The sequence below is a fragment of the Phascolarctos cinereus genome, unplaced genomic scaffold (assembly GCF_003287225.1).
Source record: "Phascolarctos cinereus isolate Bilbo 61053 unplaced genomic scaffold, phaCin_HiC Scaffold_726;HRSCAF=1367, whole genome shotgun sequence".
NCBI classification, from domain to species: domain Eukaryota; kingdom Metazoa; phylum Chordata; class Mammalia; order Diprotodontia; family Phascolarctidae; genus Phascolarctos; species Phascolarctos cinereus.
Window position 1 is genome coordinate 84,109,639 of NW_027556098.1, and position 24,759 is coordinate 84,134,397.

At 38.5% G+C, this 24,759-nt stretch overlaps 1 protein-coding gene across 1 annotated transcript in view; it reads left to right on the top strand.

Annotated features, from left to right (window-relative positions):
* The first annotated feature begins 18,507 nt into the window (after positions 1-18,507).
* RPS6KA3 (ribosomal protein S6 kinase A3) overlaps positions 18,508-24,759 on the top strand; it is a 103,406-nt gene continuing 97,154 nt past the window's right edge. The window contains 1 exon segment of the mRNA XM_020989910.2: positions 18,508-18,912. Coding sequence (XP_020845569.1) covers positions 18,844-18,912 — 69 coding nt within the window. The 5' untranslated portion in view covers positions 18,508-18,843.

Consider the following 24,759-nt stretch of genomic DNA (forward strand, 5'->3'; position numbering starts at 1 on the left):
GATCTTAGTTAAGTTCATTAACCTCTCTGGGTCTAAGTCTCTTTATCTGTGTAATGAAGGGGTTGGGTTAGTAGGCCTCTAAATTGCCTTGCAACTCTTAATCTATTATCCTATTCAAGGCCACCTGTACCTGATCCATAACAACAGTAGAAATCTATTAAAAGCTTATTCACATGGTCAAAAAAAAGTCAATGTTTGCTCTCACTGACCCTTGAAACTGATGCCAGCATGATAATGGATTTGGGTTAGCAGGAGGTGGGGAGAGGGGAGTGAGAAGAAGCCTAAAGCTTTTTGCAGTATTGAAGAATTGGTCATGGTGACATCAATGGGACAATCAAGCTATATGCCATTCTCAGAGGCTTCATGTCGCTATTCCCTGAGACTGTGGACAATCTGGGTCAGGCTCTCCAGTGAAAAAGGACAAAAGTGGTCAGGATCCATGATCCCAATAATTTTGTATAGTTTTATATCTTGGACCCTTACATTTACCCTAAAATAAAGGGGCAGAGTCTCAGACAGTAACCATATTAGAGGAGCAACCTAAGTTGCCTCAGGAAGGCCTTATCCACACATCCTCATTTATACCAGCAGGCTGCCTCCTCCCACCCCCATCCCCCCATACCCTTAGCCAATGAGTGAGTAGAAGTAGGAAACACAAACATCCCCCACACCTCCCCTAGCCACTTGTCCAAGGGTTGATAGGCTAAGAAAAACTCATGGCAAAATGCCCAAATCAATGAAGCCTCCCAGATATACCAAACTATGTAACCACACCCTTCTTGAACCCAAGAGGCTTATCTGGACCTGAGTCACTCCCTGTAAGCAACTGAATTGGTCATAAATCTTCATCTGTGGTCAGTCTTTTTATTGCTTTCTACAGGCGCTGCCTTCCCACCTTTTAAAATCTCTGCCATTACATGATACTCCTGTAAACCCTTGTGGCAGGACAATACAACTCAGCTGTGAGTGACTTGGTGTTTTCCCTTGCCAAAGGGTTGACCCCTCTTATAGCTCAGAGCTTTGCCCTTGGTCACAGGGTGGACAATATGTTTGGGAGACACTTTATTTAAAAATGCAGAGCCTTAGGGGCAGCTACATGGCGCAGTGGATAGAGTATCGGCCCTTGAGTCGGGAGGACCTGAGTTCAAATTTGGCCTTAGACACATGATACGCACTAGCTGTGTGACCCTGGGCAAGTCACTTAACTGCCTCGCCAAAAAAAAAAAAATGCAAAGCCTTAAAAACTTCATTTTATCGTCGTTACTGTTGATGTTATTATTGTTGTTCAGTCACTTCATGACTCTTCATGACCCCATTTAGGGTTTCCTTGGCAAAGATACTGAAGTGATTTTCCATTTCCTTACCCAGCTCACTTACAGATGAGGAAACCGAAGCAAACAGTTATGTGACTTGCCCAGGGTCACAAAGCTAGCAAATATCTGAGGCTAGATTTGAACCCAGGTCTTCCCAACTCCAGGCCTGGCCACTCTATCTACTGTGCCACCTAGTTGCCCTCATTTTGTTCTTCCAAGTCAAAAACAAAAACTTTTGATAAAATACAACACTCATTCCTCTTAAAAACACTAGAAAGCATAGGAATAAATGGAGGTTTTCTTAAAATAATAAGTATCTAAAAACAAGAGCAAGGTTTATCTGCAATTGGGATAAACTAGAAGCCTTCCCAATGAGATCAGGGGTGAAGCAAAGATATCCATTATCACCATTATTATTCAATATTGTACTAGAAGTACTGGCTAGAGCCATACAACAAGAAAAATAACCTGAAGGAATTAGAATGTGCTATGAAGAAACAAAATTATCACTCTTTACAGATGATATGGCAGTATATGCAGAAAATCCTAGAGAATCAACTAAAAAACTAGTTGAAACAATTAACAACTTCAGCTAAGTTGCAGATACAAAATAAACCTACATGAATCATCAGTATTTCTATGTATTACCCACAAAGTCCAGCAGCAAGAGATAGAAAGAAAATTCCATTTAAAATAACTGCAGACAATATAAAATACTTAGGATACTGCCTACAAAGACATGCACAGGAGCTATATGAATACAATTACAAAACACTTTTCACACAAAGACAGACCTAAATAATTGGAGAAATATTAATTGGTCATGGGTAGGTAAAGCCAATGTGATAAAAATGACAATACTACCTAAGTTAATTTATTTATTCACTGACATTCCAATCAATAATAAAATTACTTTATAAAGCTAGGAAAAAATAATTTAAAAAAATCATCTGGAAGAACAGAAGGTCAAGAATATGAAGGGAATCGGTGAAAAAAAAATGTGAAGGAAGCAGGCCTAGCAGTACCAGATGTCAAACAATATTACAAAGCTGTAATTATCAAAATAATTCAGTAATGGAAAAGAGAGTAATCGATCAATGGAACAGATTAGGTATATAAAGGAATACTACGATTTAGTGTTTGATAAACCCAAAGATCCCAGCCATTGGGTCAAGATACTCACTATTTAACAAAAACTGCTGGGAAAACTGGAAAGCAGTCCCATTTTCCAGAGTTGGCATCTTGTTTAAACAGATCTAGTTGGAAGTGTTGTCATTGCATAGCGTCTTCTCATCTATGTCCTTTGGTATTTACCTTGACCTTTTATTCTAACCAGTTGATGATCTGACTACAACAAGACATTTGATTGTGAAATGATTGCTCCATCTGTAACCATTCATTTTCTGTCTTTTAAGAAAGATCTAGTCAATTTTTTATGTATATGAGCATTGGGTACTCACTAAGTCCACCACTTGCCAATTTTCTTTTGAAGAAAGAATTTATGATATAAGACCTCTACAGATATAAGATATGAGCTCTACAGATCTTTTACCTTGTGATGGGAACAATATTTGCTAAGCCTGCCTCCTCTTCTGTACAAATTAGGGTATTTTTTTCCTCATGGAAGATGTATATTGCCTATGTAATTTGTGTATGTACACATGGGTCATCTAAATGCAGCTTATGGGAAGACATGAATAAATAATTTTGGAATTTCACTCACCCTTCTCCAAGGGATATGCCTGACTGGAGGAGAGCTGAAGATTAGAGTCACAAAGACTGATTACTCTGGTACCCAAAATTAGGTTGCCCTGTCAAAATAATAATAATAATAATAATGCCTCATTTTTGTATAATATTTAATATTTTCAAGTGATTTTCACCCTTGTTTTCTCATGTGACCCTTACAAAAGCATCATGCAGGTACTATTTTTTTAAACAATTAACAAAAGGAAATTTACTCAGCAAAGCAGGAATATGTTAAACAAGAATAAGTATTGAAGAAGACCAAGTTTATTTATTTGAGATACCCATCTTGGTCTGTCATCCATGCATTTGAACCCAACTATAGCTACTCCTCCTGACTATTTGGTATTTAGTCAACCAGGAAGTATTATAGTCAATAGACTGAGCTTTTAGTCCATTGAGCCAATAAAGTCTCAAAGATGGTATTTCATGCAGGTACTATTATTCCTATTTTAAGGTTAAGGAAACTAGAGCTGAGGTTTATCTTTGGCAAATTACTACCACAGCCAACAAATGAAAAAGCTGGAACTAAAACTCTCTACACTGCCTTCAGAGTCCCACACCAAACCAAATATACAGGCTTATCCATTTGGAGAGTGGTATAAGATAGGGAAGGATATATATCCAGCGATAAATGTTGGCAGTGGATGGAGACATCCTTCCTAAACTCTCTATCCCTCTGACTTCCTCCTCTATTCTTTTGCCCTTTCTCTAATCCTCTTTCTTATTAACTTAATCTATTATCTCTAATATGTTGTCTTCCCCTGCTCTACTTTTCCTTTTTCTGCACTCAACTAAGTTTGTTCCTTTAGGCTCCCTATTCTTTTCTCACTGTGTCTCCCAACAAGAATTCAAACTTTATCAAGATTCAACTACTTTATATTGATCAAAGTCATAGGTAGGAAACTTTGCACAGGGGGCAAAGGGAAAGAATGATACCCTTAATTAGGGTAAATGTAAAAAGAGAGACCTCAGGTTACTAGAGCAAGTAACAGAGAATCTGGCAGGTTCCTATTTTCACTAATTGTTCTTCCTAAGTAGTTGTTAGCTATGTTTGACTAGTCCAAGACCCTAAGAATGGCAGCCATGGTGAAAGAGACAATTGGGTGTTCCTTCCCACTCACCAGCCTTTCCTCTCCACTACCAACATAGCTGTTCACACATATATTCAATATGGTGTACCTATCTCTTTCTTTTTATACTGATAGTGAATGAATCCCAGCCCAAGCTAGAAGTAGCAAAAGGACAGTACCCTCCACCAAGGCATGAAGGCCATAGGGGAAGAAGCTTATCTACTAATTTGATCCTGGCTAAGGATAACAATGTCTGTATGGTATCACTCCCCACTGTGTGTATAGCAAATGGATAGAAGAAGAAGGCCTTGTTTCTGGGCCACCTGTGGTAGAGAGGGGTGGGGAAAATGAACTGTTAATTGCTTATGTGAACGGTTTCTTCTTCCGACTCTTTGGGTAGAACAGCTGTAGGTAGAAAAACCTGGTACAATTACAAAGAAGGGGGCAATGGGAAAGTGTGACAGTGGCAGTGGCACCGGCACCTTATCCTATGCCAATCAGATGAACTTCCCATCTGTTCCACAGTGGTTGAAGGTCAGGCACTAATAACCCTTTTTTACATGTTGGGGGAGGTCCATGGCAAGGACTAGATGGGCAGGGTATAATTGTCAGCTGAGATTTGCTTTAAAGAATGCTTCTTAGCACCAGCCCTGGATTCAGGAGGACCTGAGTTCAAATCCAGCCTCAGACACATCACACTTACCAGCTATGTGACCCGGGCAAGTCACTTAACCTGATTGCCTAGCCAAAAAAAAAAGAATGCTTCTTACTCTCCGCACCCTACATATATAGAACTCCTTAAAACAGAGATTTGATTGGGGGCCACTCATCATTCCAGTCCCTACACATACCTCCTGGTCTCAGCTTAGAAGAGAATCCTTAAGGTGGTGGAGCCATAACACCCCAAGGGAAGAGGAGATCCCTGTCTCTAATTTCCCTTCATCCTGGTGAAAAGGCAGTGGTAACTAGTCAGGCCAAACCTCTTCCCTGTGAGAAGCTGAGGTCACTGCTATTCCTACTTTTCCCACTGCTACCTTCCTCAGCATGGAACTATAGCCTCTTCCCCCACACCTCCCATTGGTAAGGTTGACCCTGAACCTCTAAACTTGGTGTACTTTAAATTCATCAGCACCGATTCATCCCCCTCCAAATTCAGTGGCATCAAGGGAAAATATTCACGTGCCCTACTCTGATTATTATTCTAATGATGATGACACCTACATCTAATCTCCAATCTAATCCTCTTGCTTGATTTCAATACAACCTTCCAAGTTTATAACCAATCTCTCCATGTCTCAAACTAAATATTTCCCTGACTTTATCACCTTCATATCAAATAAGCTTATTTTTCTAAATACTATGTCTCCATTGACAGCCATAGTCTTTCAACTTGGAAACATTGGAGTCATTTTCAATTTAGCATTACCCTTCATCACCTACATTGTCACTCATGAAGTCCTGTCATTTCTCCCTTCCAAATATCTCATAACTGTCCTTTCCTTTCCATTCCTTCTTTCACCACCCTAGTACATCACCTCAATCCTAAATTAGTCAATAGGCCTCCCAGCTAATCTCTTCCTCCTCTAATCTACCCAAAATTCTGACAAACTTGGAAGATGATGCAAAAACCAACTTTTTTAGGCATTAATGTGAAATAAATATAGTAAAATTAGTAGGAGTATTAAGGCCAATAGCACTATGAATGGGGTTTATAGACATCATTAACAGGGACATCAGCAATCACAAGTTTATAGATAATATCTGAATGGAAAACTTCTGTTTAGGAGAGTTTGCCAACTACTGACCTTCTGTACAGATGGAAGGACTTAGCAAAATGGTTATTGGTCACTTCACTAATAATAATAATGATAGCTAATATTTATATAGCACTTAATTATGTGCCAGGAACTGTGCTAAGTGTGTTACAATTAGTATCTCGTTTGATCCTCATAATAATCCTGGGAGGTAGGTACTATTATTATCCCCATTTTATAGATGAGCAAACAGAGGTTAAATGACTTGCCTAAGATCATACAGCTAGTAAGTATCTGAGACCAGATTTGAATTCAGGTTCTCCTGACTCCAGGCCTGGCATTCTACCCACTATGTCATTTAGTTGCCTAGAGTATAAATTATGAATGCATATCAAGCCTTAAGAACTAACACAGAACCAAATTTTAATTCTTATGTGTCTTTTACAGGGATTGAATTGAAATACCACCCCCTCTATGGTGTTTCACAGATCCACTCCATAAGTCACAACCTTCCCTCTTATACTTTATATCACTTTTGTTTTGCATCTCTCTTATGCATTTTAGCATGTAATACTACATATTAGAGTTGTCTGCAGATAACTAAACTATAAACTGAGAGCATAGGAACTGTATTTTATCAAAACTTTGTGTCTTTCCCAGAGTCTAGCACAGCACTATGTACATCCCTAATAATATTTAATATTTTGAATGAATTAATTTCAAACTTAATTTTAATTTATAAAATGTTTGCTTAATCTAGAACTCAAATTATAACATAAAACAGTAGTCATCAGAATTATTCAGTAGCAATCCAAAAGTTGAAAAGTAGATCAGGGCACAGAGTAGAAAAAGAAGAATCAGAAAAAATTTGAACTCCATAACTCAATATTAAATAAATCCAAGAATATAAATTACTTAGGGAATGACTTCCCATTGCACAAGAATTGCTGGGAAAATTGAAAAATAGTTTGATTGAAATTAAGTTCAGACCAACACCTTATGTACTATAATAAAATCAAGAAAAAACATAACACAAATATTAAAGTTGAAAAATTATAGGACAATTGTTCAGATGCGTTTCATAGCAATGATTGGAGTAAGAATTCTTTACCAAAGAATGAACAAGAGATGACTAAAGATAAAATAGATAATTTCAATCACATTAAATTGAAAAACTCCTACACTGACAAGCTCAATGCAACTAGAATAACAAGGGAAATGATCAACTGGGGAAAAGTCTGTATACTAAATATGTCTTACATGGGTCTGATGTCAAGATATTTAGAGGACTACTACAAATATATGGCCAAAGGCTATGCTCCAAAGGATAAGTAATCAAAGGACCTGAGTAAACAACTCTCAAAAGAATTGCAAACTATTAACCACATGAAAGATTATTCAGCATCACTAATGATTTCTTTGGAAAAATTAAAATTAAAACAACTCCAAAGTTTCTAATTCAGAAAATTACCAAAAATGACAAAAGATGGGAATAATCAATATAGAGTTGTAAATTGATCCAACTCTTTTGGAAAGTATTTTGGAATTGTGGTAAAAAAGTGACTAAAAAGTCAATTTTTTAAAACATCAATATTTTTCACCCAGATGTTCCATTGTAAGGTATATATTCCAAGGAGGGCAATGATAAAAAAAAAAAAAGTTCTCATACACACAAAAATATTATAACAGCTCCTTTTGCAGTAGCAAAGAACTGGAAACAAAGATCAATGCCCATTGATTGAGAAATGGCTATTACAAATGGTAGTCCATAAATGAAATAGAATCAATTAATAAGCATTTATCAGTATTTCCCATACATTTTTTAATTTATAGACTAAAACAAGCATTTCTGTAACATAGTACAATAAAAAGATGATTACATGTGAAGTTGCAAATCTACTATGTACAACTTGCTATGCCTTTCAAATATACAAAAAAAATTATCACGTAAATTTCTTCTTTTTCTTTCCTCCCTCCCACCTCCTATCCTAGAGACAGCTACCATTACACACAAATAGGTATACGTATATGTAAAATTATTCCATATATACCTCTCTTTATCAATTCTTTCTCTGGATGCAGATAGCATATTTCTTCATAGTCCTTTATAGTTAATGTATATATTCATAATAGATGAAATAACTTATTGGCTCAAATTTTGTTAAAACAATATGGTTATTACTGTATGCAATTTTATCTTGGTTCTGCTCATTTTTATTTGTATTTGTATTTTATTTTTTGCTTTTTGGTGAGGCAATCGAGGTTAAGTGACTGGCCCAGGGTCACATAGTTGGTAAGTGTCCACCTAGCTGCCCCTTATTCTGCTCATTTCATTCTCCATTATTTCCTGCAAGTTTTCTCATGTTTTTCTAAAATCATTGAGCTCATTGTTCCTCATTTCTTATAGCACAGTATTCCATTACAATCATATACTACAACTTATTCGGCCATTCCTCAATTGACGGCATCCCTGCAGTTTCCAGTTCTTTGCCACCACAAAGAGACCTTTTATAAACAAACATTTTAGAACATATGGGCTCTTTTTCTTTTTCCCTAATCATTTTTGGAAATAGACCAAGTAGTGGCATTTCTGGATCAAAGAGTACAGGTAATTTAAAAACTCCTTGAGCATAATCCCAGATTGCTCTCCAAAATGGTTGGATCAGTTCATAATTCCTCTTAATTATTTCTGATTTGTCCAGTATCTAGCTGTTGCTTGTTTTCCTATTGTCTCTTCCATTAGATTGTGATGTCTTGAGGGCAGGGACTGAGTTTCACCTTTTTCGTATCCCCAGGGCTTAGCACATAGTAGGTTTTTTTGTTGGGGTTTTTTGTTTGTTTGTTTGTTTTTGGTGAGGCAATCGGGGTTAAGTGACTTGCCTAGGGTCCCACAGCTAGTAAGTATCATGTGTCTGAGACTGGATCTGAACTCAGGTCCTCCTGACTCCAGGGCCAGTGCTCTATCCACTGTGCCACCTAGCTGCCCCCACACAGTAGGTTCTTCATAATTATTTATTGACTAACTGATTTATCAAGCGCCCACTTTGTGACAGGTGCTGGGGATACAGATACAGTAAATGAAATGATCCCTAATCACATTCTAATGGATGCTGTAAGAAAAGATGAATATGATGAATACTTTATGTTTATTTGCCTACCGTAATTCTTATAAAACTGATTTCATAAGACTTGTTTTAAAAGTTCCTTAAAAATCCCATGACATGAGCTACTCCCATATTTCGACATGACCAATACAGAGGGAGAGCACTGGATTGTGAGTTAGGAGGCATTGCTAAGTTTGAATTCTAATTCTGCTTACTAGTTTTGTGGCCTTGGGTGAGTCACTGAAAGTCCCTGGGGCCTCTGTTTACTTATAAAATGGAGCTAATCATGCCTGGGTAACCTACCAAACTGTTATGAGGAAAGAACTTTGTATACTGTGAAGAACTTTGCATACTGTGAAGGTCACTATTATAATTATAAATAACAAGTTGACCTACTCAGACTGCTTATCAGTCATTGAGAAACAATATATTTGTTCTCATTCTTATAGATTCTGCAAGAATAGAGATATTAGGAAGGAGATTTTTTTAAACATTTTTAGTCACTTTGTTTCATGTGTTGCCAAGTGATATTCTGTCTAAGATATTATCAAGGAAATGCATGATCAGAAAAAGACTTGGGCCAGTTATATAGGAAGATTGAGGGATAACAGATAAACAGTTGAGTTCTGCTCCCACAATATGTTGAAAAAAAAAAAAGACACAGAGGACTGTGGCTACATCCTGCCTGGAGAATTTATGTGGAGATACGAAAAACAATAGCTGAGGGTGGAAAAAAATAGATAGATGGTGATCTGTACTGGTGAACATCTGTGAAATTAGAGATCTAGTGGCTAAATAAACTTTTTCAATAATATCTGAATGACATTTGTCAATGAAATCTTTGCCCCATGGCACTTTTCACTGGTGGCACCGTAGATAGAGCACTGAACTTGAAATTAGGAACAGTCATCTTCATGAGGTCGAAATTGGCCTCAGACACTAATTAGCTGTATGACCTTGGGGAAGTCATTTAACCCTGTTTACCCCAGCTCCCCCATCTGTAAAATGACCTGGAGAAGGAAATAGCAAACCACTCCAGTATCTTTGCCAATAAAGCCCCAAATGGGGTCACAAAGAGTCAGACACACTGAAAAATGACTGAACAATAAATGCATTTGAGTATCAAGTCTTTTCTCTGATTATTCATCCTTCTTCTTGCCCTCCTCTTCAGTTTACCAATCAAATATCTTTGCAAAAAAAAAAAAGAAGCTAATGGGGTTGCAAAGAGTAGGACCCAACTGAACACGAACAAACTTTTCACTAAGAATTTTTTTTGATAATTTTAAAAGCATTATTCATAATGAAAAAAAATTTTTTTCTTCATTTCAGAGGTATGCTGGGGTCAGTATGAGTTAATGGTTAGAAAGCCAGCTCAGACTCAGGAAGATGGGGTTCAAATCCTGGCTCTAACCCACACTAGTTGTTGTTCTTCCTTTGTTTTTGACAAGGTCCAATGACATCACGGGAGGATGTCTTGACGTGCTCATGAATTGGATTTAAGTGAGGCAGAATTGCATAAATTCATCAGCCTGAATCTATCTGCCAGACTAGAAGTCCAGTGGCAAATCAAAAGTCAAGATGACTGGTGATGAGCCAGGATGGCCTTGGTGTCTTCGATGTCCGACCAAGCTCTAAGCATTCCACTGTACCTGCTTCAGCTGCCTTCATTGCTCTTTGAACAAGTTGTTGTCATCTGCACAGCATGTGAAGACACTGACTGGATGACCCTGAGAAAGTCACTTAACTTCTCAATGCCCCAGGCAGCTTTCTAAGAGGAATTTTACTCAGAGGGAGTTCCCTATACAGATGAAATCACAAGGGAGGGGAGAGGGAAATGAAATACTAACCTCTACTTGACAGCAAGGATGACATAAATAAATGATAAACATAAATAAATTTCTTATACTTGTTTCAACTGGTTCATGCCATTTTGGGCTTCTAATTTCAATATATTTTATGAAGTATATTTCTTAAAATTCCCTAAGGGCCTCTTTATCTTGGGTCCTGTAAAATCAATCCCTCATCCTTCAATTAAAAAGTATGTGGAAATGGTTGCATTTACAGTTAGCTGCAGATACAATTATTTGCTTTAAATGTTATGAGAAAAAGAATAATTGCAAGTAAATAATCCTTTAAAGTCTTTATCACACTAAAGAAATCTCCCAATAGTTTAACAAAATACAATTTTATAAAATACAAAAATCACTTGGAAATGAGACATTTAAAAAATGTGATTGATGTGATTCTTGATTTTTAAAAATGGTACATTTACCATTATGGTACTATTGTCATTTGCTCCTCATGGTGGTGATGGTTTTGTATTGCTCCATACATACACTCTTTTGCTGTCTTTCTTGGGACAGAAGGCTCATGTTTTGTTTTGGGTTTTTTTGGAGACAATTGAGGTTTGGGATTCAGTCTGCTGCCATGCAATAGAACATAATGTGATCCTATAGTGGGTTCTCAAGGGCCTTTCAAGTTGAGTTATGGTTGCAGGCTGGTCTTAAAAGCAAGTTACAGGGGAAAAAACACATTTGGATTTTTAAAATCATATTTTCCCATTGCAAATTCAAATCAACATTTAAAAAACACAAAAACAAACATTAAAAATACTTTCCAGGTACAATTTCTGCAAGACTGGGTTTTTTTTTCTCACAGTAGCAAGAAGAAAGGGATGGTCCATGGGGCCTTTTGTCCCACCACCAAAGTGGTTTGTGGATTGAAAAAAAAAAAAGAACCTCGGCTCTTACAAGCAGAGCTAAATTGATAGGTGGAGAAATGGATTGTTGATCAGATGAATTACTCACACAAGGAACACATTGTATTGTGTTCTCGCTTAATGTTATTACAGCTGTGTTTAATTTCAGTTTGAAATGGGAAATATTTTTCCTATGTATTATTTCCCTCTTATGAATTAACATTTACTAACAAGAACATTTAGTGAGAACTTTCTACTCTACTAAAATGAATACTGGAGGGAAAATTTGGGATTATTAAAACTTCCAGAATGACTTCACCACCTTGTCAGACCTCAAAGTCCCCTAATTCTTTTCTACCATGCCACTCTGAAATAAAATAATACCTCTTAGGACTGAACTTTTCAGAAATCAATCTAAAGAAGAAAATATTCCCTCCTTCAAATTACCTATCCTTTCTTCTCTTCCCAACCAAGCAAGACTCAGGTAAAGCTGCTCACTTTGAATCATACTTAGGTGAGTTTATTTGGATCACTATGTAAACAAAGTTTTGGTCATAGTCCATAATCATTTACATTTCAACAGATGTTGCAATAAAAGCAGAATAGTAGGTCATATGACACGCCATTTTAATTTAAGCTTTTGTACTCCATTAAGTGAAATCATCTGTAGGGATCACTCACAAAATTATTCAGTGTTACATACAGACACTTGGTTTAGAACAAGCACTCATAGGTAAGGCCACACATTTCATTAGGGTGTATAATTTAGGGAAATTTTTTAGGCATACATTTATTGAGTACTCAATAATAAAGGACATTTTTATTCATCAAACTAAAGAAGCCAAGACTTAACTAACCTTATTTTTTAACAATCATACTTTAAAAAGAAGCTAACAAATGAGACACCAAATATCCATTTTTTAAAAACATTTGGGTGTATGCATACCAAATAAGCTCACTTATATATTCAATTAATTTATGTTTATTAGATGAATGAATGAAAAAATGGACAATGTACAACATATATATGACAGGTTTTGTTTTTGTTTTTGTTATTAACCATAGTTTTAAGAAGGAAGAACTACATTGAATGGAAAATAATAAGTTGTTAGGATTAAGTACTTGATTTCCCTTTTAAACATAGAGTTTTTAGATTTCTGAAGAAAGCAAAAGGAAATATTCCAAATGTAAATAGAGCCTTTAAATTCACCATTACATTTAGTTTTCTTAAATAGATGTTATTTACATTCTTCCAAGTTCCACCACATAGAATCAGAGGCTTTTAGAGTTCAAAAGGACTTGAAAGAAGGTTGCTTTCCCTTTAATTTTCATTTCTTTTGGAAAAAAGTGTGAATTTTTATAGACCATCTAAAAATGCAGACAGAAAGATAATAAATGTGAACTTTATTCTTTCAAATAAAAAATGTTTTTAAACTTTCAAATAATAGTCAAATGTATATTTTACTATTTTCTTTCTTAAGCAATGTTGAAGACATTCAAAGGAAAAATTAAATTTTAGATAAGATTATATTTCCATGCATTTTGTTAAACTAATTAGCATGTATTTATAAATTTGGGGTGAAATTTGAGTAGGATAATATAATAATAATAATAATAATAGCTAACATTTATTTAGAATTTTAGGGTTAGCAGAATGCTTTACAACTATCATCTCATTTCATCTTTACAACAACTCTGAGAGGTAGGTGTTATTCTCCTCATTTACAGATGAGGAAACTAAGGCAGACGGGAGCTAAGTGAGTTGCTCAAGATTATAGTTAGTCACTGTTAGCTGGATTTGAAACCACGTCTTCCTAACTCCAGGTTCACTGCTCTATCCACTGTACCACTTAACTTTCTCTAATATAGCAGCTAAGAGTGTTGGACCTGGAATCTGGAAGACTTGGATTTGAATTTATTTCATTCAACCCTGAGCAAGTTACTTATCCTCTGTCTGCCTCAGTTTCTTCACCTGTAAAATGAGGGGGTTGGACTTGGTGACCTAAGGTCTCTTCCAGTTCTAAATCTGATATTATAAAATCTTTTTTTTCCTTTTTTTCCTAGGAACAGTTACCAGTGGTTACGGTTTTCTTTTGCGAAAAATAGAAGATGCTTCAGATAATGTAAAGGAATAGAAAACTTTTGAGAGATGTGATGATTCTTTCTTAACTTTCTAAACTGTGACAAATCTGTAACATTGTTCAGCTGTGAATCTGGATTTATATGAAGTAGAGATTGAGCTATGAGCCATAGTTAGTCATCTTGAACTTGTCCAGACTGACGTAATTCTACTTTTGAACAATGTTAAATACATGCACATTTAAACTATGTACAAAGGTTATAATTACAGCAGGAAACTAGTGGGGGTGAGGGAGGTTAAGTCTGGTTGTGCTGTCATGCATTGGGAATGATTTCTTGGAAACCTATTCCATAATTTCTAGTGATGTTTGCAGTTATTCTAAGCTGCAATTTCAAGCAATAACTTTCCAATATTATGCATGAGTAGGTGGGAGGAATTGAGGAGAGAGAACTAGTACAGGACAGAGTTAAAGGGGCAGGGGTGGGGACAGGAAGCAATTGATTAATTCCTTATTTTCACTTTGAAAACCAAGAAACTGAAAAAGGAGGACCAGAAGACTAGTGGAATGTGAGGTCATTACACTGCAGAAGTATGTAGTAAGTTTCACTCAGTGAAAGGAGTAGAAGGTTGGAGTACATTCTTTGCCAATTTTTCTTTACCAACACTACATTCAGATCCATTTTCTACCAATCAGTAAAACTCAACCCTGCCTTAGGCAAAACTGTCAGCTATCATTTAAAGTAACAGCTCTTTTTGATGACCCTCCACAGAAATTTCTCCCAGTCCTTACATTTTACTTGCTTAAATTTACCCAACTAAAGAAGAGGCAGTAATAAGAGTTAACATTTAGTATTTTAAAGTTTACAAAGCACTTTACATGTGATCTCATATAAATCACATGCAAAGTGATCTCATTTGATCATAATCTATGTTGCTCTAAAATTCAAATGAACAAAATATTTTACTCCTGTCAATAAGAAATGTAAGTCATTCCTTTCAGGTAGAAAGAAAGAGAATTGTATTTTTGTAAATCAAAGAATTTGAAGGTAACATCAGACCTTAGAGATGATTCAACCCTCGAATCTAGCCTTCTTTCTTTTATATGAAGAAAATCAGGCTAACAAATATTTATTGAGTGCATAGGTACCAAGCTATTATTAGCAACTTATTTAATGTTTAACACTAGGTACTAGGACTAACTCATCCACTGGTCTCATATAAGCTTATCAATTAATTTTTTGTCAAAAATATTCTAACATTTTTTGTGGCAAAATAAACGAATAAAAGCTTGAAATTCTATTTATTTTTTAAGATAAACTTTAAGAAGCTGATTACTGTAATGTTACACACACACATCAGTTTTATTAGCCATAAAATACTATTTTAGTCAACCAAGGATAGTGACTTGGAGCATTAGTCACAGGTTTGCTATTAATTTGCCAGTTGTCATGAAGCACAACATAGCACGCTTACTGTGTTTTCATTTGTTATGTAGGATAGTAATGTTTTTAAGTATGTTTGGAGGACACACAAAAAATTTTATGCTTAAATGCAAAATAATAGCAATATGCAACTTCAACCTGTTAGTCCTCAGACTTCTGTATGGCTGAATTATCACACACAAGGATGGTTCACTATAACAGATAAATTCAGATTGGGTTTTTTTAATTCATTTATTCTACAATCCAGTGTAATCACAGCATCATAAAAATATAGAACTCAGAGTAGCCTTACAGAGCATCTAGTCCAATAGCTTTCTTTTTACACCTGAGGAAACAAAACCTAGAAAAGTGGAATAACTTACTCAAGGACACAAAATATGAACAGATTTGGGGGGGAGGGAACACACCCGTGATTCGCTGGGTATAGAAAGGAGCTTCCAGTGACGAATCTCTCCCTACTAATACAGAACAACTGTTCTGCAATTTACAGTCTCAGCAAAATGACTAGAGGAACTGAGAGGATAAGTGAGTTGCACAGGATGACCAAGCCAGTATGCTTCAGAAGTGGTACTTAAACCCAGATCTTCCTCACTTTCCCTGATGTGGGTTTTTTATCCACTATACTATGCTGTTTTTCATACTAGATACTATGTCCAGCATTTTTCCATCCTACCCTTGGCTTTATTTTTTTGGTGGGTGCAAGGAGAACTGATTGGTCTCTGGAAAGACTCTGGTTCAGAATAAATAAGGAAAACCAAGCTTAGCATAAGAAATCCAAAGATCATAGGGTCAGAAGGGACCTTAGAGGGCATAGAGTGCACTCCTCCCCTTCATTTTGCAGATAAGGAAACCGATACCCAAAAAAATTAAGTTACTTGTCCAGCATCACAAAGCTAATAAGTGTCTGAGGGAGGCTTTGACCCTAGGCTAGGTCTTCCTGACTCCAAGTCCAGCACCTCTATTTACTATCCACCTCTACATTGTCCCAACTATTCAGACCAGTAGGGATGCAATAGAAGAAGGACAAGGGAGGAAGGTGGTATTGATATACCCAAAAGCACTTACTATATCTAAAAAATGCCTAAAAGCACTTAATATATCTAATAATAGGAGCAGGTATAGGCAACTGACTAGCCTGATGCCCTCAGACAATCTTGCATCGTTGTAAGGGGAAGGACAAATAGAAAACTTTTAAAGCTTCCCAAAGTTGAGTGGTTGGTTTGCAGTCTGGTCAGTTACAGGCTGGTGGTCAAAGAGCTAACTTACATCGATTTTGCAGTTGTGACCACGTAGTTATAGCGTGAGCTGAGGGCTAACGAAGGAGAAGGGTGATAGAGAAAATGGAAAGAGGATGATCAACATCTAGTACAGTTGAGAATGAGGGAGAAAAAAATTCGGCAGTTCATTAAGAACCCAGTGTACTAGTTTTCTTTACATCCTCGGGATTAACCAATTAGTTTTCCTAGTAACACTGAAATTGGTGCCTCTCCTCTAATAAGGGCTTGATTCTGAAACCAAGCTAGTAATGATAGACACCTGTTAGCAAACTGTAATAATTCTCACCTGCTTTAGAAAGGAAGCTATAAGCTTGTCAGGTATTCGAAGCCAGAAAACAGATCGATTCTTTTGTGTTATATGAAATGGAACTTTTTTCCCCCCCAATGTTGACAAAGAGCTAATCTATTATGTGAAATGTCTTCTGGCACAGTGCGTGGGTGGGGACCAAGAGGGAGTTTTGGCTGGGAAGGAACGGAGGTGATGCTATTGAAAACAATGGCACCAGAGAAATAAGTAAATGGAGTGTGCAACAGTGACTCGTCCGCTGATATTTTTTTTTCCTCCTTAAAGGCACTTAGTAACTTCAGTCGCCTTTCATTGTACAGTGTTGCCTTTATACACTTCTGAGAGAGTGCTTTGAAAGTTCCTATAACCCGGGCTGAATTAGGCAATCATACACTCATTTATATATGGCATGACTTCCCAGTCCTTCCCAACACTGGCATTTCTGATTTTTTTTTTAATTTTTAATGCTTTTGAGAGATAAAATTTCTAGTACCATTCGATTTGTATAGTGTGGTCCTTCCTCTTTATGGCAGAAGGGGGAGTCAGACCCTCTCTTGTCCTCTCCGGTATCTTACTCACTCCCACTTACTCCGCCCCCAACCAGACCTACTTTCTAACCTCATCTTTTATTTTAAATCAGCGGAATGATAGGAACCCTACTCTTCCTGCCTACAACATATTTTTAATAACTCCCTACCCTGATTTCTTTGGAGAGTGGCAGGATCAATTCATCTCGTGCTTCTGCGTTCGTGGAAGAATATCACTCTTCTGTAGCGCCGGCCACAGTAGTAAGCCCTGGGCTGCACAATATTGGAGGAATGTCGGGTTGGGGAGGATGAGCTGGGGGAGATAGAGATGGGGACTGAAACCTGAGTCCTTTTTGTGGACCACAAGGGTTCCTACTGGTTATCTGGAATCCAGATTTCGGGAATTTTACTTTGGGGAGAGTAAATCTTTCTAAGAGAAACAGGGCTCGAAGCAGAGCCTGGAAAAGCTAGTACCTCAAAGGACCCCCCAAAACATCCTTATCCGAGGCTTCTCTAGAAACAAGGGAATGGGGCATTTTAACTGAACAGAGGATGCTGTTATTATTCTCCCATGCTGTGTATACACACACACACACACACACACACACACACACTTAGTAACAGTTTGCTTTGTTATTATGATAAACCTAGCCAGAGGTTTTTCTTATACTGTGGGTCAAGGTCATTTGCCCAGGGATGGTCAGCCTGTACAGCGCCTTTTCTGCTACAGGCCGGCCTTCGGAGAGACAGACGGACAAAAGTGCCAAAGTGACAAACTACCCTGGGATTTTCTCCCACCCCACAGGAGTGAGCAAAATCCCCGGGATAATGTCATCCTCCCGTACGCTACACCCAGCTCTTACAGTAAGAGGGTTTCCCGGTCTCCCACACCTTCCGGTTTGGAAGCATTTGCCCCTTCCTCCTTTCCCTATCCATACCACTCGCGCAACACCCACTTGGTTTCCTTAGTCTCACCCCGCCCTAGGGTTGGGAGAGGCCAAGAGGAGAAAGAGGGGGAGGGTGGGGGAACCGGAGAAGGAGGCGGCATCGAAGGGCGTGGCCTCGGAGTCCCCGCGCCCCCTCAGGGGGCTGCGCACGGCTGCCCGAGCCTCGCTCTGAGGGACAGGTATCGTTTAGGCGCCATGTTGTGAGCGGAAGTGGGGGAGCGAGTGGCGGCGGCGGCGGCGGCGGTGGCGGCGGCGGCGGGGGCACAGGGAGAGGGAGCGGGGCTGGGAGGAGGAGCACAGGCGGCGGCGGCAGCGTTAGAAGGAGGAGGAGGAGGAGGAAAAGAAGAAGAAGAAGAAGGCGAGATCCCCACCGACGGCGGCCGCAGCCACCGTCTCGCCGCCCGCCGGTGCGGGCGCCTCGCCGAGAGAGTGCGGCGTTTCGGGGGGGTGTCGGCCCCCGTGCCTCCCCCCCCGGGGTCCCGCGGCCGCCGCGCGCCGGGGCTCTGGGGCTCAGGCGGAGGAGCAGGATTCCCCGAGAAGGAGGAGGCGGGAGAGGAGGAGGAGACGGTGCCGGTGGCTGCGGGTCAGGGGGGAAGATGCCGCTGGCGCAGCTGGCGGACCCGTGGCAGAAGATGGCTGTGGAGAACGCGAGCGACAGCGCCGAAGTGAGTGAGGGGCTGCCCCGGGGCGGGGAAGCCCGTCCGCCTCCCGGCCTCTTCCCCTTTCCCTCTCCTCCTGCCGGCGCCTCCGGCCCCTTCCCTTTCCTCCCTCCCCCGAGTGCCCACAGAGTCGTTCTTCCTTCCTCTCTGGTCCGAGATTCCGGGTTGGTTACTTGTTTTGTGGGTGTGTGTGTGCTGTATGTGTGAGTGTGTGTATGTGTTAATTTCTCCCCACGCACACACTCTGCTCACCTCATTTTAGGATGGGATGGGTATTTTTGTTTTAAGTGTCTGTGTAGGGGTTTTTTTTGGGGGGGGAGGTGTCTATTTCCATCCTAGGGTTTAAAGATAATGGGGTGGGGGCTGCGTTTTAATCCATTCAGTGGTTGGATGGGGGAAGAAGGAGACTGAGTCTGGAGTTGGGAAGTTTGACCCTGGCTGGATTCTCGGAGCTCCTCGGGACCCTCTGGGTTCATCGCCGGAGTTGGGGGTTTTGGGGGGGTAGGGGGGAGTTAGTGGCCGCGTGTGACTCGTAGGAAAGAGGGCTGCTTGCCGAGGGACGCAACTGCTCCGATGTCCCCACGGCTTTGTGCCAGATGCCGGGGGAAGCTGCTGAAAGGATTTTCGCCTCCTGCCGCAATGGTGACTTCTGCTGCAAAGGAGAAAGTTGACTCTTAAGGTCTCTTCTACTTTTTTCGGCTACCCCGCCCCCACTCCCTTGCATCAGTTTCTCCGATCTTTGACCTAGAGTTCCCTGGCCCTTTGAGCTTAACGAGTTTCCTGTCGCTTTGGGGTGGGGAGAGGGCTGGGCAGTGGTGGAGATAAGAATATTTGTAGAGAAACTGCATCTTCGTGAAGTACATTCTGGTTTCCTACCACAGGGATCCAGTGACCGTCATTCAGTTTCCCTGTGCATGCACTTTTTGGTCCCTGCCCTTGTCCAGAGCGTAGTACTTAACGTTTTTCACCCGGTTGCTGTAGCTGTCCCGGGATCAACTCTGCGGTAGCAAAAATATTATCCAAACGGGACGAGTTCTCTTCTGAGTGAAATGATTCCGAGTTCCGGGTAGTGGTGCATCATTATTCATTCCCGCTTTGCTTCTGCTGCTTCTCTGGTCTTTTCTACACGCTGCTGACTTTGGGAGATTATAGGATTGTGCATGTGTAGTTGTTACTGACTGACCCCATTTCTAGAAAGCATGACTGAAATGCGGGGGTGGAGTGGGGTAGGGTATAGTGTAGTGATGTGCTTGGTGTAACAGCAGCTTCGGTCAATGCCGGTCTCCGCAGTAAGAGGGACATATTGGGTTACAGTTTACGTCAGGGTGACCGTGGTTGAATTTAATACCGAACGGGACATTTGTATTCTCCAGTTTGTGAAGGAGGGAGGGGGAGAGATGCTGACATAATTTCAGGGTTTTTTCTCCCAGTTATTTCCACTGCCATAAAATGTTGTTTGCACACTTCTTGTTAAAAAAAAAAAACCAAATCTTATAAGTTTTAATAATACTGATTTTGGATATACTTTATGACTTGAATCATGCTTTTTAAAAAAAATCTCATTTAAATGCTACTTTTGAAAAGAGAACACAGTGCCCTCAACTTAGAAAAGAGAAATCTTGAGTACTGGCTACGGTACTAATCTTAAATAGAATTTATGTAGTATTAGTGATTTTGCCAGTGTTTTAATATGCTATCACTTAAGGATATCAGATTTAAAATGCTTTGTTCTTTAACAAGTATTATGAAAAATATAACTTTAATTCAGTCCATGTATGATCCAGATGTGACCATTTCAACTCATAAAATCTTCATTTAAAAATTCCAAATATGTGTTTAATGTCAATTTTATCCTATTTCTGGTAAACTCTTGGTGGAGATTTGGAATTCTTTAGAAATTCAGAAATCTTGCCTGTTTTCATGAAGGGTTTATATGAAAATTAGTTAAAATGTTAAATCAGTTGATTTACTTTAGTTATTGCCATGTTTTCTAAAACCAGCACATAGGATCTTGCCTTATCACTTTAAAATATTTTTTTCCTTGAAATTCTTACATAAGCTTTAAATATGAGAGGTTGGGCTTCAAATGTTTAATCTCATAAATTCTCAGAAGTTAAAAACTAGGTCGGCGATTCACTATTTAGATTAGAGCATGATATATAGTCTAGAGACCTTTAGGAAAGACCATCAGGGTTTGAATCCCACCCCTACAGCTTTAGACCACTTGACCTCTTTAAACTTGAGTTTCTTCATTTAAAAAATGTATATAATAAGCTATTTTACCTAACTCACAGAGTTTGTAACCAAAAACCACTATATAAATATCAGCTGTTATTATTAAAGTGTGGTGGTTTTCTTTATGGTAAAACCAAATGCTTAATTTGCCATTGGGGTTTTTTTTGTTTTCATCTGGACATCCTATGATTTTCAGGTGTATTTATTCTGATACAAATTTGGACTCTTGAGTATGGATGCAAGGATTTTCATCCAGCTTGAGTGTTTTTCTCCTTGTACCCCTAAGCATTCATATTGGAGAATAAAGGACCAAATGTTAACAAGCTTTTTATTTTTTTTGTCACACACACACACACACACACACACAACCCCCCCCCCCCAAACTGTGCTCCGTGTTTAACAAATGTTGTTTGGAATGGGTAAACATTTATACATCGAAGCTACAACAACAAAATGCAGTCTTTTTTTAAACCCAGAGAAAGTTTTCATTATTTAGTCCAGCATATGTTAATTCCTACCTGGGACACCCAGTGGTATTTTGGCTGGAGACAAAGTATGTTTATTGTTAAAGCTTTCACGAGTCAAACTTGGGAACATAAAAAAAGTGCTATTTAACATAAATGAGTAGAAAATAAGAATAAGTACATGCTGAAAAAAATAATTTCTGAAATGTTTTAGAGTGGTTAGACATGGCAGATTCATGGGATTATTATATGAAATGAACTTAGTGTGTTTGGAGAATACATCTCTTTGAGGATTCAAGAATAGCCAGATTCTTCCATAAGCAAATCTGTAGATAGGAGATCTCTCCAGTGTACTGGAACCCTTTCTCTAGGTCTTTTTACATTTCATAGATACCAGTACAGGTAGGGTATAGTGTAGTGATGTGGTTGGTGTTTGTTATGCTTCATTTTCAATATATGAGTGCCCTAGACCAGTTTTTTCTTGATAGATGCATTTACTCCCTAATAGCCGTTAGCTCACTTCTTGCACTTAGATCATCATTGGAAATATGTTGCAGCCTCTTTGCAGCCATTGTATACCTCTTCAGTAATATATCTTTTGCCGTAAGGAAGCAAACAAACAACAAACATTTATTTAGCACCTACTAGGCACTGGGTATACAAAGGCAAAAATGAAGTGAATGAACACTGCCCTCAAGGAACTTATATTCCATTGGGTGAAAGAATGTAAACTCAGAAAACGAAATATAAAACATGTTCAAAAGGGTGGCACCTGAACTTAACTTGGAAAGATAGGCTTGAACCATATAATGAAGGTCTTTAAATAACAAAAGAGTTTATATTTTATCCTAGAGGAAAAAGGGATCTACTGTAGTTTCTTTAAGCAAATATGCTTTAAAACTACCAGTTTGGCAGCTGAGGGTGCATTGGCAAGACCAGTTAGAAGGGGCTGGTGCTGTAGTCCAGGAGAGGGGAGATGAGGGCCTGAACTAGACTGGTGGCTTTGTGAGTGTGGAGGAGATAATGTGAAATATATTGTAGAGGTAGAAGGAAAAAAGAAAACCAAGTATTTATTAAGTGTTTACTGTGTGTATGGCTAAGCACTGAGAATATAAATATAAACAAAAAGAAAGATGATCTTTTCCCCCTAGGGAGTTTATGTTCTAATTGGGTAATACAATCCACAGAAGGGAACTAAAGGGTGAAGGCTGGGGTTTGAAGTCCAAAAATTTGCAGTTGGTCCAGGAGGGAAATGAAGGTTTACCTGGCCATTGCACAAAATGGAGGCCCCAGTAGAAATTCACCAGTGGGAGAATGGAACAAGCCTTCAAGAAAGACCCTGTGATTGTTAAATGTTCCAAGGAAAAGAGGTGATAGTAGCCCAGGGAAGTACCTGGATGAGGCAGCAGCAGACACAGGGTTTTTAACATCAAGAATTCAAGAACAGGACCTGGAGGGGAATTTGACAAACCTTGGCAACTGACTGGATATGAAGGCTGAAGGAAGAAAAAAGTTGAGGATAACTTCTTGTAAATCTAAGTAATTTGAAAGATGGTGATGCCCTAAACAGAAACAGGGAAGTTTAGGAAGAATAATGGGTTTGGGAAGGTAATGATTTTTTGGAGGTTGAGGGGATACATTATATGGAGAATATGTTTAAAACATGAAAAATACTTGAGCTAGAGATCAACTTGGAATTATTGGAAGAACTGTACATTTCTTAAATGTAATCCAATCTCATCCTATTCAATTCTGAGCCAAGCTCATTGGCCATCTGCATTGCTTATCTCAAATGTGTGTACTGATATGCTAACTCAAAGAACTGATTTTCCAAGTGAACTTGTAAGCAGTTTCCATCTAGTTAGTTTTTTCTGTATGAATTGTTGGTCATGCCAGTTTTGAATTATTTTGGCTGTCATTGAGGGAGGCCCTGTGATGACATAGGGCTTAATGCAATTAACACAATGTCATTTGCAGACGGGAAGATCTGGAGGACCTCACTATCTTTCCCAAAATTTCAGTCTCCATATCTCTTTGCTTTTTGGAAAACCTACCCATGTCCCCTGTTTAATGTGAAAAGGTATCAGTTCTGGAGTTTACTGTACATATTCACATAATGTACAAAAATTTTTCATATACAGTGTATGAAAAATGTACAAAAAATTTTCATATAAAGGATTTTATTAGGTACAGAACAATTTTTTTTAGGATCATAAAGTTGTTATATGTTAGAGTAGTCTAATTAATGAGGTCTTTGATTCTGTTTTTTGTCAACCACTTCTGGGTATAGTTTTTGAAGAGGTGTAGCATGGTGTGAAGTATAGAGAAATGGCCTTGAAATCAGGAAGACATGGGTTTAAATCTTGCTTATGAGAAATACTGGTAGTGTGACCCTGGACAAGTCCTTTAAACAAGCTCTTTGTGACCCTAGGCAATTCTCTGAGACTCTTGAGTTGCAGAGAAAGTTCAACTTAATTGGTAGAGGAAATTTCTGAGAACTTCCTGTAATGAAATCACAGGTCCATTCTCTCTGTCTCTATTCCCTTTAGTTTTTGAAAGAGATAACCCACATATCAAGTTCAGTTTCCAGTTCAGTTCTTGGTTTGGATTTGATTGAGAACAGGATCCAGAATACTGATTCACGGAAATGAGTTGTGATTTAAAAAAAAAAATTTAAAAAGAATTAGTCTGTAAGCAAGAATAGTATGTGCTTCTCCGGCAGTATAGCAAAAAAAAAAATTGTAACTTAGTTGATTGGAAATTAGTTTTGAGTTTCTGTTTATTATGGAGATTAATGGCTCATCTTTCATTAGTGGTTGTCACTGATTTATTTTCCAAACCTCATTTATTTGGTGTTGGTCAGTAGGAATTATTCCATCAGCTATCTCAAATTTTTCAGATACATGGATTAATGCCCCTTCCTTTATCAACCTTTTTCCTTCCCTCACTGTTCTCTCTAAACACAAATGTTCTCAGAAGCACTACAATTTTGGAATATTTTATTAGGGAAAAAATGCCACCAATATTACCTATATACCTTTGACAAGTTTTGTGTCCTCCAGGTGAGAACCCCTAATGTAGGTCCCTTTATTTTACATAGGAGAAAGCCAAGCTCTGGAGAGTTGAAGAGAATTGCCCTTAACTGCACAACAGA